Source organism: Thermobia domestica, chromosome 11, assembly GCF_964235325.1.
Source record: "Thermobia domestica chromosome 11, izTheDome1.hap1.1, whole genome shotgun sequence".
In the NCBI taxonomy this organism is placed as follows: Eukaryota; Metazoa; Arthropoda; class Insecta; order Zygentoma; family Lepismatidae; genus Thermobia; species Thermobia domestica.
Genome location: NC_137464.1, coordinates 63,889,534 through 63,913,218, shown reverse-complemented (window position 1 = coordinate 63,913,218; position 23,685 = coordinate 63,889,534). Strand labels below are relative to the sequence as shown.

At 37.1% G+C, this 23,685-nt stretch overlaps 1 protein-coding gene across 3 annotated transcripts in view; it reads left to right on the top strand.

Annotated features, from left to right (window-relative positions):
* The window catches only part of MTA1-like (metastasis associated 1-like), a 211,053-nt gene that overhangs the window by 126,374 nt on the left and 60,994 nt on the right, over positions 1-23,685 (top strand). For all 3 annotated transcript variants that reach the window (XM_081730472.1, XM_081730471.1, XM_081730470.1), the window contains exons 4-5: positions 19,182-19,369; positions 22,120-22,237. In XM_081730472.1, coding sequence (XP_081586598.1) covers positions 19,182-19,369; positions 22,120-22,237 — 306 coding nt within the window. The remainder of the gene's footprint in view (positions 1-19,181; positions 19,370-22,119; positions 22,238-23,685) is intronic.

The window sequence follows — 23,685 nt, the reverse complement described above, 5'->3', positions numbered from 1 at the left end:
CCAGTGACGAGCAAGTCCAAGCGCGGGGAGCCAACGACGTTATACCTTCTGAACTATAATACACTGGATTTTATTATTCACCCCCTTTAAGACCCTGCATTATATCATTCTCCTATTATCTTCCTGGGCCACTTAACACCTTTTTCATTCGGTTTATTATCGATGCAGTCAGTCTTAGCGTGTTTGCACACGATAGCGACAAAATCGGAGGAAGCCCCGATAATATCGGTGTCGGTGCTGGCGTACTTTGCATACGTCGCCGACAATGTCGGTGGAAGCCCCAACAATATCGTTGCCGGTGATGAGCGAAGTAATCGACACACACAATATATTCTGCACTGTGTTTTTAAAAATCTTCTCCATATGTGAAAACAAATAAAAGTAATAATAATCGGGAAAATTATTTTTTAAAACAAGGACTACAAAAACTGTTCTGAAGAGATGTGGAGGACGGTACAAAACTGAGAAAAAATATGCCTAAACATGATTAGATTTAACAGTGCCGTTTTAACCCCTTACCGCATGCCGTGCCATATATGGCACATACCCTTTTTTCACTTTAGCTTTTTTGTGATTTATCAAAGGCTGTGTGAGATATTGACGTGTATGAATAAGAGATTTTGGTGTCATCTGGATTGTTCTTTGTGAGTTGTGTGTCATATGTGCAATAGCTTACTTTAAAATCTAAAATTCAAGTTTTAATTAATTTTTCAAGTTCCCATATGAGGATTTCCAATACTGATTTTTTTTTTCGCTAAAAGAAAAAAATCATGCAGAAAAGGGTTAAATAGTTTTCGTAAACATTATTTTCGTTTCGATGAGAATTGATGCTGTGGTACATTGCAAACTATGTTAGTTTTATTTTTTGTTGAGACACTGTTACATATCGTATGTATGTATATTATTTTGTTTTCCATTCAGTGAACACTAATGTCATTGTAGATTAAGTGAAAAGATTCGAATTAGTAATTTTGTTTTAGATTGCTCCATACATACCTCTCGTTTCTTTTTTGTCAATGAACTCAAAATCCTCGTCAAGGCTCGCAGAAACTTCTCGCCATACCTTTTGCTTTTCAATTCTGTCCTTGAAAGAGTCTGTTGTCTTATCCCATATGCAAGGTCTACATTCCACAAGTTCAATAAGGGTTAAAATATCTTCTTGCGTATGGAAAAATTCTTGCCATCTCTAAAATTCTAAACAAAAGTAGAAAGGTAAGAATGCAATAATACATATCCTTTTCACCCAGTCACTGTAGACAAACTGCAGAACTCTATCAGGTGATCGATCCCGGTACAAAGGGGAGAGGGAAGACTTGGATACGATTCCTGCACTGTTTGCCTTTTCCCTTTTCGCCTTATGACCTGTAGCAACGAAATTTGCATTAAAACCTGTTATCACTTTCTATCTTGATGTAAGGCAGAACGGGAAATCACGATGTGAATTTTCCCGTTTCGCCTTATGAACTTTGGTAGGCTTGCAAATGCATTCATAGATACAATTTGATTTTTTTTTATTCATTTAACAAAATAAGTACAGAACATCTGTATAAGATGCTATTTATCTTCCATATGTATACAATGAGCAACAGCATCTAAGTATTGCATTAGAGAAATCTGTTTACTACTCAGTCTACCTTTCAAAGTACGCACGCAGAGGAATGTTTAATTGTCTCCACTTATGTTTCTGGTGTCTTGCAACATGTCCTGCTAAAAGCATGACCATCGAAGCTTCATTTTCTGATTGTTGCTGTCTCACTAACTCAGTTAGCCTATATATATTGAGGTAAGGATTTTACACACTTAAAATCACTTGTACTTACACACTTTCGATTGACGAACTCTGTACTAATCAGGAACTTTTACTCATCAGACTCAATATGAAACTACTTGAACAACATACAGACCTTTAAATGAAGTATCTAATCAGAAACCTGTTTCCTGATGAGCCTCTAAGAACCAGTCATCTTTTAGAAAACGAAGTTACACAAACATTCCAAAATCCCTTTCCCCCTCCTCTTTCCTTGCAAATGCATACAAATAATTTAATTACATGAATATAAACAGTAATTCATATACCTTTTTAATTTATCCCACTGACAACGGACTTGCCTGCTTGGCTACCCGGCAATCGCTAACATGATAAAGTACCGGTATATATTTCTAGGAAAATATTTTGTTTGTCATTTTAATTATTTTTATATTTGTTAAAGCAAGGCTGCCAATATATGAAAATTATTGTAAGGCGAAACGGGAATTCCCGTTTTGCCTTACGATAACAAATCTTTAAGTACCAATTTTTGATTGACGTTTCCTGGGATAATAATCATAAGGCAAAACGGGAAAAGGCGAAAAGTGAAGATACGCTTGGATACATAGCTTTGGTCTTTGTTTTCAATTGTCATTCCACAAATTCTTTTAAAAAATAGGGGGGGGGGGTAAGCGAGAGAAAAGAACTGCGACAAGTGAAGCATGGAGTCACATCCCTGTTGTTGAGATCACAATCAAGAAAATGCCAATGAGTCACTTGTTCTTGGGAGCTTTGCAAAGAGTGTTTGATTGTGCTGGTTTCGTTTCAAAATAATAATAATAATAATTTTTGACTTGTCAACGTAATAATAAGCTGTTCTGAAGTTGTTTGTAGGACAAGACAATATTATACAATTATAATAGGCAAAATGGAAACAACAAAATTCCAAAGACAAGAAGCGAAACAAGAATACACAGCTCCTTGTCACTCACTCTCATCACTTAAACCACTGGCCGGCCGACATTATCGGCTGCATGTGCATCCAATCATAAGAAAACATTACCTTCGACAAAACCGGTGTTGGCGATATCGCCAACAATATCGGGGGCTTGGCCGACAGCATCTGCAGTGTCGGAGGATTGGCCGATCATGTCGGTGGCGTGTGCAAGCTACTATGATTTGAGTCTATTGAAGTCGATTCCACCGCCGACATTATCGGCGCTTCCATCGATATTATCGTTGCCGTGTGCAAATGCACTTAGACGTCTCGAATTTACTGTACGAGTAACCTGCAGTTATTATTAAGTTAAACTTTTTTCTACATTTTCTATTTGTAAGTATAGTTTTCTGTATTCCACTGTTTATTCCTCAATTTTAGCGACAAATATTTTTCTGAAAACTTTATTACAAACAACTCAAAATCTGTTCTAGACCTGGGTAATATGACGGGCTGGATAATGTTTTCATAAATTGTTAAATACTTTTGTTATGAGTATCGACAACAGAAGCTTTTTATTGCTACGTCCTGAAACGTTTTACAACATTATTTTTTGTTTCCGTATTGACTTATTTGTTAGCACTGCATCTAATTATATAAACCTCCTCTAAAGTAATATTATTGATTACTAGAGACGCAGGGGTTCAAAAAAAGTTTTAAAAAATAAAGTTTTTTCCTGAGAAATTTTTGGCTTGTTTGAACATTTCAACTTCAATGAAAAATAAAAGTAGAATCTATCTTTCTTTATTATAACACAAAAAAATAATAAAATCTATATATATAAAAGAGAACGCACAAAATCCTTTGTCCGCTCATCACGCTAATACGGCTGAACCGATTTCTTTCATTTTTGGGGGGTTGTTAGGATTTGGACCCTAGATGGTTTTTATCATATCACTTTAATTTTCAATTACCAGTGTCTTGAGATAATTGACCAATCAGGTGTCAATACGTAAAAAAAATCCTTTGTCCGCTCATCACGCTAATACGGCTGAACCGATTTCTTTCATTTTTGGGGGGTTGTTAGGATGTGGACCCTAGATGGTTTTTATCATATCACTTTAATTTTCAATTACCAGTGTCTTGAGATAATTGACCATTCAGGTGTCCATACGTACAAATCCTTTGTTATTAGTTCATCATAGGTATAAAAATAAACGTATTTATATGCAACCCGCATGACCCTGTGACTCGGCGGGTTAACATAACTGACAGGCGCTATAAATCACTTGAAAGCGAAAAAGTAAAAATTATCTAAGTAACAAAGTTTATTGCGTTCCGGGATGACCGCAGCGAAGCGGGGCGGGTTGGGGTGACCGCAGCGAAGCGGGGCGGGTTAACATAAATGACAGGCGATATAATGTTAACATTAGTGCAATCTTCTATGGTTTTTATCATATCACTTGAAAGCGAAAAAGTAAAAATTATCTAAGTAACAAAGTTTATTGCGTTCCGGGGTGACCGCAGCGAAGCGGGGTGAACGCTGCTAGTAATAAAATAAAATAAAAAATAAAAATACATTCTGAGAAGTTCAATAATCAAAGATAGCGATCACTCCAAAGGAAAGAAAAAAAAAGCAAATCGGTGTACACAGTGAGTTTTCTAGTTCGAATGAATTGTTTGTAGAGCTATAAGAAGTTCTACTACAAATAAGTTTTAATGAAAATTCAATAGTGTTAGCCATGAGCGCCCCCAGTAGTGGTAAGGGGAGGGGCAATTGCCCTTCCCTGGATTTTGAAAAGTTATTCGGGTCTTTGAAATACATATCAAAATATATTAATCTGCATACTCACACACTGCTCTAGTTAATATATTTATTGTAGTTAATAAAATTATGCAGTATACTTAAATAAGTGTCGTTTTACATGAAGTATTATACATGAGGGCGTTCCGAAAGTAATGCCTTCTTTTTTTTTTTATGGAAACTAATGGAGATACATAAATAACAACAGCACAGCTAAACAGAGCAATATTTCAGTTACAGACTTCATTTTTCCACATATTTCGTACCATTCGTTATTCACTTTTGACAACGATGAACCAGAGCCTGTATGCCGCGCTTGTAAAAATCGGCATGCCATGGACTGCTTTTTGGATTTCGGCTGGTAGTGATGACACCACGTCTCATCTCCAGTGACGATGCTATCCAGAAAGTTGTCACGTTCAGCTTCGTATTAGTCCAGCAGGTCCCGAAAAATTTCCATTCGCTGAGTTTTGTGATCTTCTGTAAGCATCTGCGACACCCATCTCGCACAGGCTCTGTGATAACCAAGATGTTCCAGCATTTTTTCCAAGGCATTACAGCCAACATTCAGCTTTGTACACAATTCTCTGGTCGTTATCCGGCGATCAGCACGGATGAGTTGATCAAGACGCTCTTCATTGCGAGGGATGACAGCTGTGCAGGATCGACCGGACCGTGGCTTGTCATGAACATCCTTTTCACCATCTTAAAAATGCTGTACCCATCGCTTCACATTGCTCACGTCTATTGCATAGTCTTCATAAATCTTTACCAAGCGTCGATAGATTTCAACCGGCTCAGTTCCTTCAGCAGTGAGGAATTCAATCACACATCGTTGTTTTATTACACACTTCATATCAAGCTCCATTTTGGAACACTCCTATGCTGGCGCCAACTACCGCAGAACAACGCGACCAGCTGCGAATAAGAGAAAGGTTCAAGCATTAGCACTACACCAACGGTATCTGGCACGGACAAACAAAGTCAACACAAAATAGCTATTAATTTCGGAACGACCCTCGTACATCAATGTATGTGCATTTACAAATTCGCTTGTGTGTTGATCTTTTCCCCCTGTATGGAGAAAATTCTGCGGGCGTTTCTCGTGTAGCAATAACTGTTTTGAAAATTTAGTACAAGTAGTTACGAGCTAGTGGTTCAAAATTATAACCTAGAATTTATGCATAAACTAAAACTTAAATTGAAAACCTTTATATTCTTAGAGCTAATGACACTTTTATGTAGCAGGAGTTTACGCGAAACAAGTACACGATATAATTCTGTAACTAATGAACTTACGCTAACATCATAACCCTAAATGGCCGTTTATAACTTTAATTTTGTAAATTAAAGTTCTCTAATGGAATACGTGAAGAACAAAATAAAGTGTTTCCCAAACAGAGAATGAGATGTAAGCGAAATTCAGTACCTAAACAAATATGAGTTTGTATCGGGTTTTTGGTTTATGATACTTTTTCTTGTCTGTAAGTCTGAATTTAGACAACCTATACAATACACATGAACTTGGTTGGGTACTTAGACAACCACTATGAGCCCTGTCATATATTGAATTGCATTTGCAAAACTTACACTTTCTATCCACCAATGAAATTCTAGTTCGAAAACCAATGAAGATAGTCAGCCCAGGACTGAACATAGGACTCGTAGAGAATGCGGCAAAGCATTTTTAAATTAGTGTCCACTATAGAAAAAAAAAAACAAAAAAAAAACATGACAGTTGAATAGGAAAATCATAAATCAAAAAAGCGAAAATTTCCTTATTCTCTTAAAGAAAGTTTTATTTGTGGGGAAAATTAATCCATAAAAGAATGTTTTATTGCCTGTCTTTGGCTACCATGTTTCCATCGACATGGTTTTGGCTTGTTGCCAAGTGATTCACCTTTTCTACATTTACCGATACTTCAACAAAGATTTCTGTACACGCCGCCCGAAGAATATATCTATTTGCATTCTCTTGCATTAACACTGCATCATCCATATCGTATTCGAATACAAGTTACGGGAGACCTGGGTTCGATTTCCGGCGTTAATTAGTTTAGGTAGCTGTAGGTATTCACCTATTTTAATTCCACATTTTCAACTTCAGTCCTTGATTTCGTTGCAAAATTGTTGAAGATCACCTTAGTCTTTCTTTTCCACATCATTTTCAACCCGACTTCTTGTTTTTCATATTAAGTTCTAATATACTGGCATATATATGTTGCTGTTGGCCAACAGAATGTTATCAGCGAAACGAAGATGGGTCGGATATTCTGTATTTACGTATATTTATCATGGAATACCCTTGTAACTTTTAAATTAATATTTAAAAAACTGTCTAAATTTTGTACGATGCCAACATAGAGTGGGGAATATAGAGAGATTCTGCAAGGGTCTAGTACAGAACGCCCAAATTTCAAAAGAGTTAAATCACCCCAAAATCCACAAACAGATCTGGAAACAGGCGAACTTAAACGAATGAGTGTGACGTCCCTTGGTAAGCATAGCCGCATACAGCGAAGCGGGTTCATGTTTTCCTCAAGCCTATGTTTCACTGAACATATTAATCCGTAAATCTTAACGTTACTTGTTGCTTATAAACTAACATGTAAACTTTCCACCTTGTACGAAGAGCTTAAGCTAAACAACCTGCATGGACAAAATGTAAATAATTTTGAGGAAGGAAATGTCATACAAATGGTGCATTATTATTATTATTATTATTGAGTATTCTGCCTTTTGGCAGGTCTTGGGACTAAAGTTTTTTTTTTTTTTTTTTTCAATTTTAGATTTAGGCCTGGAAATGTTTCTTCGATCCTCAGCTTCCTCTTTTAACTCCCAATATTTTCTTCTGTTTCTCAAATCATCGATCAATTATGTTCTTTCTATTCCTCGCTTTCCTTCCATCTTTCCTTCTATGGCGATATGAAGAAGACAATTTCTTCACAAGATGTGTGCAGTCCAATTAGCCTTCCATGTGTGTGCAGTCCAATTAGCCTTCCTACGGAGGATGCTGGCTAGAAGTGTCCTCTTCTCTCCTGTCCCTTTTCAAGCATCTTCTGCTCTCTGTGTCCGTTTTATCTTCTCCATCTTCCTCCAACACCACATTTCGAAGCTCTCTAAATATTTCTTCTGCAACTTCCGTAATGTCCAAGTCTCTGAAACATACAGTCCAATGCTTCATATACAGCACTTGATCAACTTCTTAAGTCCAATATTGAGCCAGCTAGTAAAGAGTGATCTTTTCTTGTTGAATGCTTCTTTAGCTATGACAATTCTTGACCTGATCTCTTTTGTGCAGTAAGCTTCTCTCGTCAAAATATTTCCCGCATACTTGAAATCATCGACACCTTCACGTTCTCTTTGTTCTATTCTGACACGCAAGGGCACGTTTGCACGGGATATTCTCATGACTTCCGATTTTTCAGTGTTGATTTCCATTCCATATAGTTTTTCAATGCCAACTATTTTGTCAATCATCTCCTGTAGTCATTCTTCAGCTCTAGCTATAATAACTGTATCATATGCATACCTAATCTTGTTAATGATGTGCCCTCCAATCTTGAAATCCTCAATTCTCATCAATGCATCCTTCATTAAATATTCACTGTAAATGTCGAATAATTGTAGCGACATACTTCATCTTTGTCTGACTCCTCTTCCGATCTCTACACTGCTGGTTTCTCCTTCAATCAAGCACAACTTTACTCGTCCTATGTACAAGTTTTTAATGAGTCGTCGGTCTCTCCAGTTGATTCTGATTTCTTTAAATATTTTCAAAGTTTCCTCCAATTGACCCGGTCGAAAGCTTTTCGCCAGTCGATGAAACACAAACACAGTTCTTCCTTCGTATCAAGAACTCGTTCTGATATAATTCTCATCAACCCAATAGCATCTCTGGTGCCTTTTCCTTTCCGGAATCCAAACTGATCTTCTAACATCTCTTCTATCGTACTTTCCAGCCGCCTGTTCAGAATGCGTGCAATAATCTTTCCAGTGTGGGAAATAAGGCTAATGGTTCTGTGCTCGCTGCACTTCTTTGCTTGGTTTCCCTTGGGCAATGCAATCATTGTAACATCAAGAAAGTGCTTTGGCCATTCTCCACTCAGGTAGATCTTGTTAAGTGAAGTTAGTTCTTTCACTGCATTGTCTCTAATCCTTTGAGCAAATCTACTGGTATGTCGTCGTCTCTAATGGCCTTTCTCCTTCGCATGTCTTTGATTGTTCACTTTTCAATATATTGGGTACTTTTTCACCATCATTCATCTCTTCCTCTGCTTCGATCGCAATATCTGTGAGACGATTCTTCTGATCATACAGATCTTTTAATGTATTCCTCCCAAATTCTAAGGATTCATTGGTGGTCCTTGTGACCTTGTTGATCTTCGATTCCAAACGTTCGTGTATTTTTGTTAGCTTTCCCTCCTAATTATTGTGCTTTCTGGTACATCAGATCGTATCTGCCGCGCCGTTGAAGTTCCATCATTTCTTCACATATCTGTTCCATGTACTTTTCTTTGGGTTTGTCCGTCTCTCTTCTCAATTCATTATTCAGCCTTATGTATTCATTGATGTCCGTGTTTTTTGCCCTTCTTCGTTTCTCCATCTTCTTAAGCATCGCTTCAGTTATCCATGGTTTCCTCGGTACTCTTTCCATCCTGCTAATGTTATTGTGGTGTGTGTGTATTAGAATCTGTTCAACTCTTCCCCAACTATTTTCTACATTGCCGACCATATTGCCCATTGCTCAGAATTTTTCTTCAGTCTTTTCTTTCACATCGCTGTTGATATTTCTTAGTCGCTCTAAGTTCCATTTTCGATTTCTCCTCCCATTTTTCTTGATCGACTTTAACCTGGATTGCACTTCTGCCACTAGGAGATTGTGATCCGAATCAATGTCTGCTCCCGGTAGTGTATTCACGTCTCGTACTCTATTCCTGAAACGTTGCTTCACAAGAATGTAATCTATTTGGTAGCGTTTCTTATCTCCTGGACTTTTCGACGTGTACAGCTTGTTTTTTATTCTTTTTTTTTCTTAAAACACGTGTTCATCACTACCAGATCATGTTGCCTGCAGAAATCGATAAGGATTTGACCCCCGTTCGTTTCTTCTACCTAGTCCAAATGAACCCACTGTCTTATTCACAGCTCCTTCTCCTACTACACTATTGAAATCTCCCATTACTATGGCGTTCAATGTTTCTTCCAGACCTGTTTTTGGGGGACACTGTCCCCCGAGCTCTGAAAGTGCCTTCCCGGAAGTGACCAAAATAATACGTCTATGATATAATAGAATCCTATCAGCAGTGCCCCCCGGAATACTATTTGTGCCCCTCCCCGGAACATTGTTTCTGAAAGAAACACTGATGGCGTTGACCTTACCTCTTCTTTCCTGATGCAAAATGTCTCTAATCATATCATACATTACTTCTACATCATTGTCATCATGGTCGGTTGTTGGCATATACACTTGTATTATCACAATATCCATTGATTTTGCACTTAGTTTCATAAATATCAATGGGTCACTGTGCAGCGTTCTGCTTTGGTTACACTTCTTGCTACTTCGTTCTTCATTGCTATCGCGACACCATTCTCGGTCTTAACGTAACCCGAATAGAATATTCTGTAATTTCCCGATACTGTCTCAACTTTTCCCAGGTCATCTCTCTTCACTCAAATCCACTATGTCCATTTTACATTTGTCCATTTCCATTTTTAAATTTTCAAGTTTACCCGCACAGCTGAAATGAAAGTTATTATTTTCTCCTTTGATGATTCTTCCCGGAGTAGTCTGTACCCAGATCCGAACGGGGGACTATTTTATCCCCGGAATTTTTTACATCAGAAAGAACCATCATATTTATTTATTCTCCTCCTTTGCCCCTCCTGGGAAAAAGATGATGTGGTAGTATTCCCATTTCCTTTCCACATATCCATGCCGTTGACCACCTTGTGGTTCATCCGCCTTTTAGGACAGTTTCCCCTCCTAAGGAAAAAGAAAGTGTCCTGACCTCTACCCGCTCATCCGCCCTCCGAGAAGGCCGTTAGCACTTGATAGTGGTTGACTCCTTATCCCTGGAGTCGGTCGGTCTCCACCTACGTTAGCCGCCAAAGACGTTGCCCGTTTTCTCCCGCGAGGAGGTGCATGGTGTATATGCTTAATAAAATTAAACATATTTAAAAAGTTCTTTCATTTATAAACAAAATAAATCGTACTAAAAAGTAAAAAAAAAAAAAAAAAGTTTGAAGAAAATTACTTTAAAAGAAAAGCATAGGAAGCGCTCTCATACAAAAGATGTTCAATTTACAATGCAACCCGGAGTTGGGGATGGTATAACTTTTGAACCGGAAGCCACATATAATGATTGTACCAAAACGAATCTTTGCTTGCAGATGTTTTTAAAGTGGGAAACAATGTTTGAATTTCTATAGTATCCACGCAATGTTGCCTGATGTAATGGGTATAATGAAAATTTTTACAGAGCGTGTAAAATTACACACAACACATATGTATGGACATTCTGTCGTTAATTTTAAGTTTGGCTAGGTGGAGTGGTTTGACACTTGAAACACACAGTGAAACAAGAGTTTTTCTTTTCTGCCGATAGCCAATGTGATGAGGTAACAATGAAAATCGTTCTTTTTATAAATTAATACAATGAATTGGCAACACTGTTGGTGTTTCAATGACATAAATGAGGTGCTTCGAAACTGTGTGCATCATACAAGTACTAAAAGCAGTAGGAAATGTAGGGCTGGAAATAGGGCTGTGCGATATGTCGATATATCGATATCAGCTTATATCGATATCGATATCCGATATCGTCGATATCGATATTTAATATTGATATCAATGTTGTCGATATCGATATTGACATTGTCGATATTCGATATTGGTGTTTGACACTGTCTCGAAAAAATTGCGGCGGGTTTTGCTTTATACCCTATATATAACGCTGTTTTGGCTAGCGATAGTAGCTGCATTTGCATTTCTTAACCGAATAAAACCAGACTGCACGATACTCGTATGAGGCAGAAAAATGCCCCGTTCCATGGTTAAATTAATATAGGGCTTGGGGACTATGCCCCCCCAACATTCTATGTTAATATTTAATTTTCGCTTTGGCTGCATTTTTTAACCGAATGAAACCAAATTTACACAGGATTAAAAATTCGGTTCCTTTTGAAGATATGCCAAATCAGTGGTGGGATAAGGATGTTACTACGTCTACCTAATCCACCTAAATATTGTATATTTAACTTCTATTATCGGCTGCACTTTTTCACCAAATCAAACCAAACTTTGTGCAAAAATTGTATGGGACAGAAATTCTGTCCCTTTCAAAGATAGAGCCAAAGCAGTACAGAGCCGGGAGCTATGCATTCCAAAATATTTCTCATCATTAACATGGCTGCATTCCTTAACCGAGTCAACTTGATATCCTCACTACAATTAACGTTTGTGCTCTATTGCTATTGCGAGTGAAAAATCAAATGCAAGTGCTGATATTTGCTTAAATCTAAACAGACAGGGAAACAAAAATTTACTCTTTTTTTTTTTTTTTTTTTGGTGCAAAGTAGTAATTTTCCGTTTATTTGTATGTGGTTACTAGATGCAAGTTGAACCACATAACTCAGCCCACTAAAACAAACAAAAGCCTCCATTCTGTCATTTCACTACACAGACCTACATATTCTAGGTAGTATCAACACTTCTCTATTTCTTTGGATTTGCTTAAGTATTAGAATATGCATTATTAGGTGCACTATTATTAGGAATGACTTAGAACCTTTCTAAATTGATTTCATAAGCAAGAACCTTTCTAAATTGATTTCATAAGCAAAACTGAATAATGGTGTAAGACGTAAGTTTTAGCCTAAATTTAATGAAAACATCAACATTTTTAGATATGAGTTTGCACAAAACCAATAACAAGAAACCTCTCCAGTTCATGTCGGAAATGTCACGTCTTGACATAAAACTCTTTAATACAAAAGATTATCAATTTAATAATAATATGAAAGAGATCTCGATTGATCGCGTGATTTTTTAAATGAATATTAAAATAGAATACTACAAAAGAATAAGTCCAAGTGTTAAATTTGTAAAGCCAACGGATTAACTTAGAAGAACACAAACACATACATCGCACACACAGAGAAAAATGAACAATAATTGTCTTATTAAGAAATATGCCTATTAGCGCTGAGTTTTCAACTAAAAATGTATGTTGCATTAAAGTTCATGACACTGCCATTTAGAAAGAAAATCAGTTGTTTCGCATGTTCTGCACTAAGTGAAGTATGAGAGCATCAGTTACAATATTGCATCCACAACTAAATATTCTTTCCGATAGAACGCTAATACCCTACACAAATACTTACGAGCCAGAAGAGCTGATTTTGGAAAATCACTCTCATGAGATTTCCTCCAGTGAAGGAGGTTTTCTTCCATATCTGTAGGCAGTGGTGCTATTCTAATTTTTTAACAACTGGTTATATACAAGGGATAGTAGATGGATAGATAGAAATATATCTCTCCCTCTCTCTTAGGAAGCAAATCATACAAGATAGACAAAAGCAATTTTTCCACTGGATACCACAAGTGACAAGTAGAGACCTACACAGCAACCTAATATAAGATGTGACGAAATTAGGTAGCACTGCGAATATCTTGAAAACGAATTATCCAAAATAGATGTTTGTCAAGAAGTATTGGAAATACCTTAATCCAGCAATGGATCAACAATTGTTGATAATAGTATGTATGCGTTTCAAATGTAAATAATCCTCATCACTGCACTCATGTGATCCCAGTTTTCATTCTTGATATCTAACCAGCCCATTTGAAATTAAGAAATAATCGCTTATACCTTATTCTGAGATACCATATATTTAACCCTGTAGCTGTAAGAATTTCTAAGAACAAAGCTAAACAAACTAACACTTGCTCATTCTTGGGTATAACTGGGTAAAATTTACTGTTATGTCTGGGTATAACAAACGGTTTAGCACGAAATATTTTAACAACCGGTTCTAGCGGCCCGGTACGAACCAGCTGAATAGCACCACTGTCTGTAGATGGCACTGAAAGATATGCATCGATTTCCTGTTGCAGTAAGGCATCAAATGATTAGCACAAAAGAGAAGCGGGGATTCTCCGATTTTACTTTTGTTGATCGGGTACGTCATTCGTCCATATCCGGATCAAATATTGTTTGTGCGTGAGCTTAAAATACAACGCACGTGTTACGTTATAGAAAAAATGCTTGAAAACTTCTCTCTCTCTCGCAAACGCATACCGCCACACATAGTGATGGGCAGTGAGAATATTCCCGGTGGGAAGGAAAATAAAAAATGGGAATATTCCCGGGTTTTTTCCCTGGCATATAAATTCCCAGGAAGGAATTTATTTTCATTTTTTTACTTTATCTTCCAAATTATAAGAACTACATGACTAATTAGTTTGTTTTTATTTATTATGGTTTACTTCTAGGGTTTAGATAATTTGGAGGTTAATCAAGTTAAACTTCGTTGACTGTACTTTATATAACTAATAATATGATTTTTAAAGTTCCATTTCCATTTGCACTAAAAAGTAGCAAAGTACTAATTTACAAATGATGAAAAGGAACCAGTTTGTAAAGTAATGTAGAATTTCTGTAGAAATAAAGGTGAAGTCAAGGATGTTATAAATAGAGGATCTGCCCATATGTATCTTCATCCTATTAAATTGATGAAGCCAAAAAACAACCGTGCATCGGCACGTCTGGTTGGCTACTCTCGTTTCTGCCATCGTCTGATTGGCTAGTTTCGTTTCCGCCATGATTGTTGGCTCAAAACATTGCGATCCTATTGGGCGGAGTGGGCAGAGTAGGGGTGGCGAAACTGTGACGTATGGCTTCAGAATTTTGTTGTAAGCGCAGATCCTCTATTTTATAAAATCCTTGGGTGAAGTAGTATCAATACACCCCGAATTACCGTTAATAATAGACGTCGGTCTGTCTCCTGTATCTGACTCGAATTTCTGAATATATACTCGAACTTCTCTTATATGTGAATTAACGCATGAAATTTCAAGAAATAGGTAGGAAGAAAGGTCGTAAGGTCGTGTGGCAATATTACATGCAAAATTACAAAGATAAGTCAGTATCTTGCAAATATTGTGAACATAAATATATATGCGCATATGTTGATAAAATGGTGAGACATGTGTCTTCTGGTAGTTACCCAAACTAATTTGTTTATAACATTTAAAAATTTAGTATTTTTATAATATCAGTAGTAGAATCAAGTAGAAAATCCACTTACATACAAATTTAAACTGTTTAGCGGTGTAAAAGTATGTGGACTTACTATACCATTTTTCCCACATATTTACTTGCATAGAACATATTGTAAGTAAATATACATTTATGCATACTCTCTAAATATAATAAAATATTAATAAAATAACATAATACCGTTCAGAATATACATTTTAAAGAATCCTCTCGAGACAACAGTAATAATACACTGTGATAAGAAAACGAATTTAACTTTGAAATCATAATATAGTAAGAGAATGCACTTTTTTGTGATTGCAAATAAATTCCCGGAATATTCCCATTTTTGGGAATATTCCCGAAAAATATCTTCCCGGGAATTTACCCATCACTAGCCACACATGCACATTCACAAATGCACATACATCAAATAAACACCTACACACAAATAAAACACGCATATTCTATGTCACCCTGTTTCACTCTCATTATTTCCGCAATAATGACCAATATGATAGCTGGGAAAGACAATTAGACCTAAATTACTATTTTTATTAACTTTTTCTGAGGAAAGAGTGGTGGATTAGAAGGAACACAAGTCTGTTTTCTGTTAACTAACAAGTATTATTCTGAGATATCCCCCATTGAAACGTTTTGAGACCAGATTGTCTATATCAACATGAATATTCAAGATCAATCAATATGTTGAATATCCATATTTGATGTTGTCAATATCAATATTGAATATTGTCGATATCGATATTTGATGTTATCGATATCGATGTTCGATATTGTCGATATCGATATCAGAAAAATATCGAAATTTCGATAGCGCACAGCCCTACTTGGAAATTGTCATGAAAATAGTATTATATGCTGCACTCGGCAGCAATACTGTGCGACAAGATTACATTTCCTGCAGGAAAGAAAACAAGGGAAAGGCCAGTCGTATTCGGTGGTCAGTGCGTTTTGTTATTGAGTATTGTTGGTTTCCTTGTAAGGTTTATGTGTCGTTTGTGTTTTTGTTAATTTCGTACTAAGTTACTCTTGTTCTGGTGCAGTGAGGTACTCTACAGAAAAGACAGATTTCATTACTGAACGTCGCGTTGTTCCAACTCATATGCCACATTGAAAGCAGAATTTTAAGAACAGCTTCCCAAATCCCAATAATACAGATAAGCCAATAATACAGTGTGTCAGAATGAAAATATACCAATAAGAAATTTGAGTAACTCGAAAACCAATAATGATAGAATGATAGAATTGTCCGGTTTTGTGTTTCGGAAAGAATATAATTTTATGCCCACCAGACAAATGAACACAACAGGACTTCACATTTGCGTTACTCGTGAGCAAAACGGCATCCTTTTGCTGTTCGTCAGAAGGTGTAGTGCTGCTTTTGGATCGCACAATTGAAGTCCGGTGTAACTGTACGTAAAAGATTAGACGACAATACGGACAGGAATCACCAGACGCCATTGCATTGCTAGATGGCACAAACAGTTGCTGGAAACTGGCTCTTTGTTGAGGAAATACAATAAAGGTATCCTGATCCAGAACAATTGGATTGGAAGGGAGATCGCCCGACTGGAGTCCCTGGACTTTTTTCTTTGGGGATACGTGAAAACTTTTGTACCAAACCCGAATTCAAGATTTGGATGATCGAAAACAAATAATTATCAGTCCTGTGGATCACCCTCAAATATTACGCAACACCTGGAGGAACGTTGAGTATCGCCTTGCTGTTTGCCGAGCAACAAAAGGGCACAGGCTCACGTGGAGGTGTACTAAAGTGACTTGAGTAATTTTTTTTCTTTCTTTTGTGCCGGATATATATTTTTTTCTCTTTCCGAGGAATAAAACAAGATTATTGTTGGACTGTTGGTTCTCGAATTATTCAAAGTTCTTATTGGTATGTTTGCGTCTCAACCTCTCCGACTCTTAAAAATGAAAAACATTGGAATTAACTTTTACACGGTTGACTTCTTACTTCTTATAATTCAAATTAAAAATACAACTAAAATCAAACCTGTAATATATAAATAATAATTTATATTTTTTTAAAGATGAAAAATAAATATATACAATTTGGTCAAAAGTTTTGTTCCAAACACGTACGAAAAATGACAGAAATGATGTATGAAATTACTCTAGTATTAATCATTAAAACATTTACTATTATCCTTAGGTTCCGAAAATGCTATACATAGCTCAAAAATTGCTACGCCAAGTTCAAATTTGTGTAGCAATTTGCTATCCAAAGCGCAAAACTTGTAATTCTGTACAGCTATATTATATACACAAATCTTACTGAAACAGAACATATAACATTGTGTCCTGAACATTTTCGTAGAAATGACTGAGGAGCCTTTGGTATCTAGAGGAATATTCCTTGTACGAGGAAAGTGAAAAATGAAGGAAGAAGGAAGATTTGAATAATAATAAAATAGGTATAAACTCAATTTTTTGTACACATGTAGTTTATTATATACCATTATCTTTCCAAAAGTTACAACTGTGTGTGTACTCCATTATTTTCTATTGGGGTCTCGGGTTCGATCCCAGCCCCCGCCAAGTGAACTTTGTGGTGGACAAACACCGTGTGCGTGGGTTTTCTCGGGGTTCTCCCGTTTCCTCCCACTTTCTTCATTCCACCATTTCATTCATTACTCATCATCACCGTCTCCTTTAGCCTAACCGGCATAACCGTGGGACGTAAAACTCACATATTTCATTTCCAGTATTTTCTAGACACTGTCTCAAACGACCAGGTACGTTTACTACAATCTTTCTCAAGACCTTAGCAGAAACACCACTTATGACCTTCCGGATCGTATTCTCAAGTTCGCCAAGACTTTGTGGTTTGCTGTGATACATTTCTTAGCCCACACCCATAAAATGAAATCGCATGGAGTAAGTAAGGTCTGGACTTTGCGTTGACTATTCTGTGAGACCCCGGCCACCTATCAGCTTCCTGGAAAGCGTTTATCAAGCCAGTCTTACAGGAAGGCGTAATGAGAGGTAGTTCCATCTTGCATAAATAACAGTTCGTGTGACTCGTTCTATTCAGAAGTTGTAGGCCATACAAGATTTTCTAACATTTACGGGTATTTACAGGTACCTCTTGACAGATAGGGTCCAATAATGTGGGAAGATCTTAATCCACACCACGCTATCAATTTCGGCTTGTCATGCATTTTTCAACGGTCTCGTTGTGATCACCTTCTGCCTAATAATTGCTATTATGACGATTAACGAACGCCCCTACATGAAACACAGCTTCATTACTTCACAAATGTTTTTTTTTTTCAAACAGGTATGGATAATCTTGTCATGCGAGCATCATGTCACAAAATTCAACACACCTATCGCAATCATCTGGATACAACTTTTTGACATAATGTGGCTTTCATGGTCTCGAATGTAACTCTGTGGAGAATTGCGCGCACAGAATAGTGTGATTCCACTCTCTTGCTGCCTGCCTTGTTGATTTTGAAGGACTTTGCTTGATTATCTCCTCCACTGTCGCCACCTTTTCCTCTAATACCGAAGTCGAGGGCCTACTTAACCTCTTAATGTCCACGACACTTCCGGTAGTCATTAATTTTTTGTGACAATTTTAAATTGTTTTTGCATGCAGAAGAGCTTGCGTCCCATCTTGATCTTTTCACCACCGTTGGATCTAAATTACAGACTGTCACATCTCAAATCTTGCTGCAATTTTGACTCTGTTCTCAATGCTTAATCGTCCTGGCATCTTTGTGGCTTCAAACGAACAACAAAAGCTTCACAGGATCTGAAAAAATATGACAAAAGTGGCATACTTAGTCTATGAAACAAGATAACTTTCATTGTTATCTACACATAACACCACTAGAAACTCATAATTCAAAATAGGGAGTTACTTTCCACCCACCCTATAATTAAACTGGTGAAATCTGGATAAATTTGCTATTTCTGAGCTAAGAATTAAATTGTAAAGGTAAATAATCATTCAGCTAGCATCCGCAGTAAAGTTGCATTCGCAGGATATCTTTATTATATCATCGTCATTCGAATTTAACAAAAGAACATACATAACCAAGAAGAGTTCTTTAAAAAAAAAAAAAAAAACGTTCGTGTTATTAATTGATGGCTTGTGGAGTGATCTTAAAATTGTATAGTGATATAATAGTAGGTACAATTACATTCAGAAGTGCAGTACTTCAGGTGAAGTTGACTTTCAAAAAATCAAATGGATATTGTAATATTCTACAATTCCAAGCCAGAATGATGCATTAAGTCTTGAGTAAATTTTAAATGTTACTCAGTACGTAGTGTTTATGTGGTATCTGGCACTGCTTAAAGTATTAAGTGATGTAACACATATACCATAGGTGTCATGTAGATGTTGCAGAATTACATTTACGATGTTCGAAATTTCAGGTGCCTTAGATGACGAAGATAGCTGTGAAAAGGACCAGCTCAATGGAAAGCAGCGCCATCAATTGAAACATAGGGAATTGTTCTTAACGCGGCAAGTAGAGACTCTTCCAGCAACACACATACGAGGGAAATGTTCGGTCACTCTCCTTAATGAAACAGAAAGTCTGCTTAGTTACCTGAACAAAGATGTAAGTATGTTAAACGTATTCATTTTTTGCTAGGAATTTTACTGCTTATTACCCTCAAAACTAAATACTTTTCGACGAAATTAATAATTCAACTCTCCTTAACGCCTTTTTACGTGTTAATGTTTGTAAAGTGTTGTTATAAAAGCATGTATCAACTTCTGTTTGGAAATATTTGTATTCCTTTTTATACTTTGGTTTAATGATACAGATAAATGAGGTTTTCTTTATATTTTACAAATAAATACATCAGTAATAACCCTATAATATGGTACACTCTTTCTTCAGGAAAAAGTTTAAAGTAATATTTACTTATGAAGAGAATTGTCAATAAACTAGACAAGTATTAAAATACTTAACTGAAAATAAAAATAAATAAATGAACACTAAACCTGAACAGTTTAGAATGGTTCAGGCTTAATTTTATTGTGGGGCTATTTCAAGATAAGTACTTAAATTCTTATCAATGTTATTGTTCCTAAAGGGGTAATTTACTGATGTTATTTATTTATTTAATCAAAACTGCTTTGGCGATTTTCATCATATTTCATACCAAAGTGCAAAGACTGATCCGATTCCATCTGAAGTGTTGTAATGGACTAAAATATCACGAAAGAAATCACCTTTGGGGAAGGTGCAGCATGACTTTTGTTTATTCAAACCTTAGCATTTTTCACATAAAGCTGTGTCCAAACAATGGCTTTGTGGAAAATGGCATACTATTAATGTTATAATTAAACGCTCTTTGAACAGCAACCTCTCCCACAATTCACACCACCAACAAACTCATATCCAAAAAGAGCGTCAGTAAAACTCATTAAAACCCGTGCTTAAGAAAATCCAGGATATGGCAGCCTGGAGAAACCTAGTTAACAATGAATCGTGGAATCTATCGCAAATTGAGGTTGTTCGCAAGGCCATGTTTACGCCACGACATATCGCGCAGCGAAGAACCAACGGCAAAGGGCTTCACGAGCTCCACCTAGCTGGTAACTGCTGAGAATTTATTGTGCAAATGGACAAAGCATAGATCTACGTAAGTGATTATCGATGAACAAGATGAAACTTTGTGAGTAAATACAAAGAATGCTTCTCGAAAGGTCTTATGGTTATTCTTTGGGTTTGGAAGTCCAATCGGAAAACGACCATTACGAAGACCTAGGCGTAGATAGGCGGACAATATAAGATGGAGCTCACAGAAATAGGAATACAAAGTAGAAACAATCCAGTTGGTTAAGGATAGAAGTCAGTGGAGAGCTTTTGTAAATGCGGCATTGAACCTCTGAGTTGTATAGACCATAGCGTTAGTTAGTTAGTTACTTGGTTTTGCTTAAAAGTGCAGCTCAAGGTTCGTAAAGTGGAGAAAATGTCAGAATCAATGCTGCTTATGAGCAAGAACTGTCCCATCCTCAATTTACACAAAATACCAGCATTATATGACGATGACGCTGATCGTGTAAAGTACACCAGGACAAAGCTTCAAGTCATACGGCCAGATCATCGCTGGCTTTCTACCGACAAATGGCAGCTACAAATGGTATCCATGTTATTCCATTCGAGGTTATTCCCATTAACAGCCCATATGTTAGTTCCATGGATTACTGTGCATTTGTACTTCTCAAACGTTGCCTTTCATTACGTCGGGTTCGAAAAGTAAATGGGCTCTGAAAAACCTGCAAGCAGGAATAGGAGAATATACTGCCTGCTGCAGCTACAACGATGTCTATTGTAATGAAAACTGCGATATCGTGCAATAGTCCATATCAGTGACCATCGCACCGAACATAATTAATGGTAGCGGGATGGAATACCTCAGGTAAGCAACAACTTTAATTTGTTCAGATGGAAACGGATTAACCTTGTTATTCATTTTATTTATTTATTTATTTTTTAAAGAAAGAGGTTTACTTGTAAGTGTGGATTTTTGTGAACAGTTTTCTTAAAGCGATTCAGTCGATTTTGTTCATATTTAAAAATAAATATCTCATTTACAATCTTATAATGTGCAATTCTCATTGTAAAAGTCCATAAAGTAGTTTAATGGTGTGGATCGCTGTGCCTGGTTGATTTTCTCGAATGTAGATAGATGACTATGAGTAGGCTATTTTCTCGATTACTATGAGTACGCTGTAGCAGTATTACTTACATGTCTTCGTTTACATGAATTCATTTACCCCACCGTTTCAGAAAGGATAGTGTATTGATTTAGTGTGTGTCCGAACAATTTTCTTAAAACGGTATTTTGTTTCTGTTCCATAAATAAATATTCAAGTAATAAATAAGTCTGCAGTTTTTTGAGAACTGTCGATGATTTTGTTCATTTATTGTCAATATATACTTCACTAACAGTCTAATAGTGTAGTATAAGGTATAATCTTTCTTTCTAAAAACAATAATGGATTGGTTTCTGCACGGCGCATTTTTTGACGTGTGCAGTTGTTTTGTTTAGTAATAGATATTTTATTATTAAACATACAATATTGTATAATTCATTTTTGTCGAAGAAGCGGGAAGGGAGTGGTTTACAAATAGTGGGTTGTCAGCACTTCGGCTTGTAACTTTTCTTTTATCATGTGTTCATGAAGGGAGTGCTAGGATAGTAATTTGTATTTGTGCATAATGCATTGTTCCGTATGAAAAGCTGTAAAACTCGTAAATCGATCTGATATTTGGAACTTTATGAAATATTATTTTATGCCGTAACTAGAGACTAATCTGTCAATCAGTAAGCTTTTGATTCTTTTTTGTTACAGGATACATTTTTCTATTGCTTAGTATTCGATCCACAACAAAAAACTTTATTAGCAGATAAAGGTGAAATTAGAGTTGGAAGTAGATATCAAGCAGACACACCGCCCTTACTAAAAGAAGGTTAGTAACGTTATACGTAGTTATATTATAAATACTATCAAAAAGTTTGGAGTGGCGCTGTAGGCATCCGGAGTGGCACAGTTCTGCCATCTGTGAATAAAGCAGAAGATGCATGTAGTGTGTGTTTGACTGTTCATGACATACGTTGATATTGTACTAAGTCCTAATGGAGTGGGGCGATTACGGAAATCTTGTAGCAGTAATTGCACTACACAAAGTCGGGAAGACAGCAGGAGAGATTTTCAACCTCCTGAAACCCCTAAAAATCAGCAAGAGATTCGTGTATCGCGCCATACAGCGATACACCGAGACTGGAACGGCAATCGACCGTTCAAGAAGTGGCAGACCACGAACGGTACGAACCCCGCAGGTCCAGAAAGCAGTCGCAGCAAGAATTCGAAAAAATTCTGTTCGAACACAAAGTGTGATGGCTGCTGAGATGAACATCAGCAGAAATTCCATGTCTCGTGTGCTCGGGAGTGACCTACATCTACGGGTGTATAAGAGGCGGAATGGTCACTTTCTGACCCAAACATTAATGTCGTAGAGGGTCCTTAAATCAAAGAGACTGTTGCGGCGTTACGCCAACAATCTGCACAGAAGGATACTGTTCACTGACGAAAAGGTGTTCACAATTGAGCAGGCCTACAACGCCCAAAATGACCGTATGTATGCCACGTCATCTACTGCAGCTGCTGAGGCAGCTCCAAGGGTTCAGAGGGCACATCATCCTGCCTCAGTGATGGTTTGGTGGGGAGTGAGCTACTCAGCACAACTCAACTGCATTTTTGCGAACAAGGTGTTAAAACATTTGCCAAGGTGTAGCAGGACACAGTGCTAACACCTATAGTGAAACCACTATGTGCTACCATGTTCCCTGGAGAAAGGTGGACCTTCAGGCAGGATTCCGCTCCAGGCCACAAAGCGAAAACAACCCAGAACTGGCTGGCACGGAACGTCCCCGACTTCATTTTCTACCGCTGATTGGCCTTCTAGCAGCCCGGACCTTAACACGTTGGACTACAAACTTTGGGCAGTCCTTCAGGCAAAGGTCTGCCATAAATGGCATCCATCTGTCGACAGTCTGAAACAATCCTTGACCTGAACAGTGAACAATTTTCCCATGGACGTGGTGCGTAATACCATTGACCAGTGTCCGGACAGACATCGTGCCTGCATTAAGGCCAAGGGGGGACATTTCGAAAAATGATTCGTGTGTCAGGTGCACAACATATCAATGTAAAACATGACCAAAATAAATTGTCTTGGTGTTAATACTCTCTGAGTTTTCACATTCAAACTTGTGACAGTATTTATGATATAACAAGCTATCTCTTGCAGGATACATTGTGATGGTAGTAACAAGTAGTTGTGAATCTGTTTAAATGGAGTAGATACATAATCGTAACAGTTTGTACTCAAGAAACCGTGTTTCAGAATTTGACGCA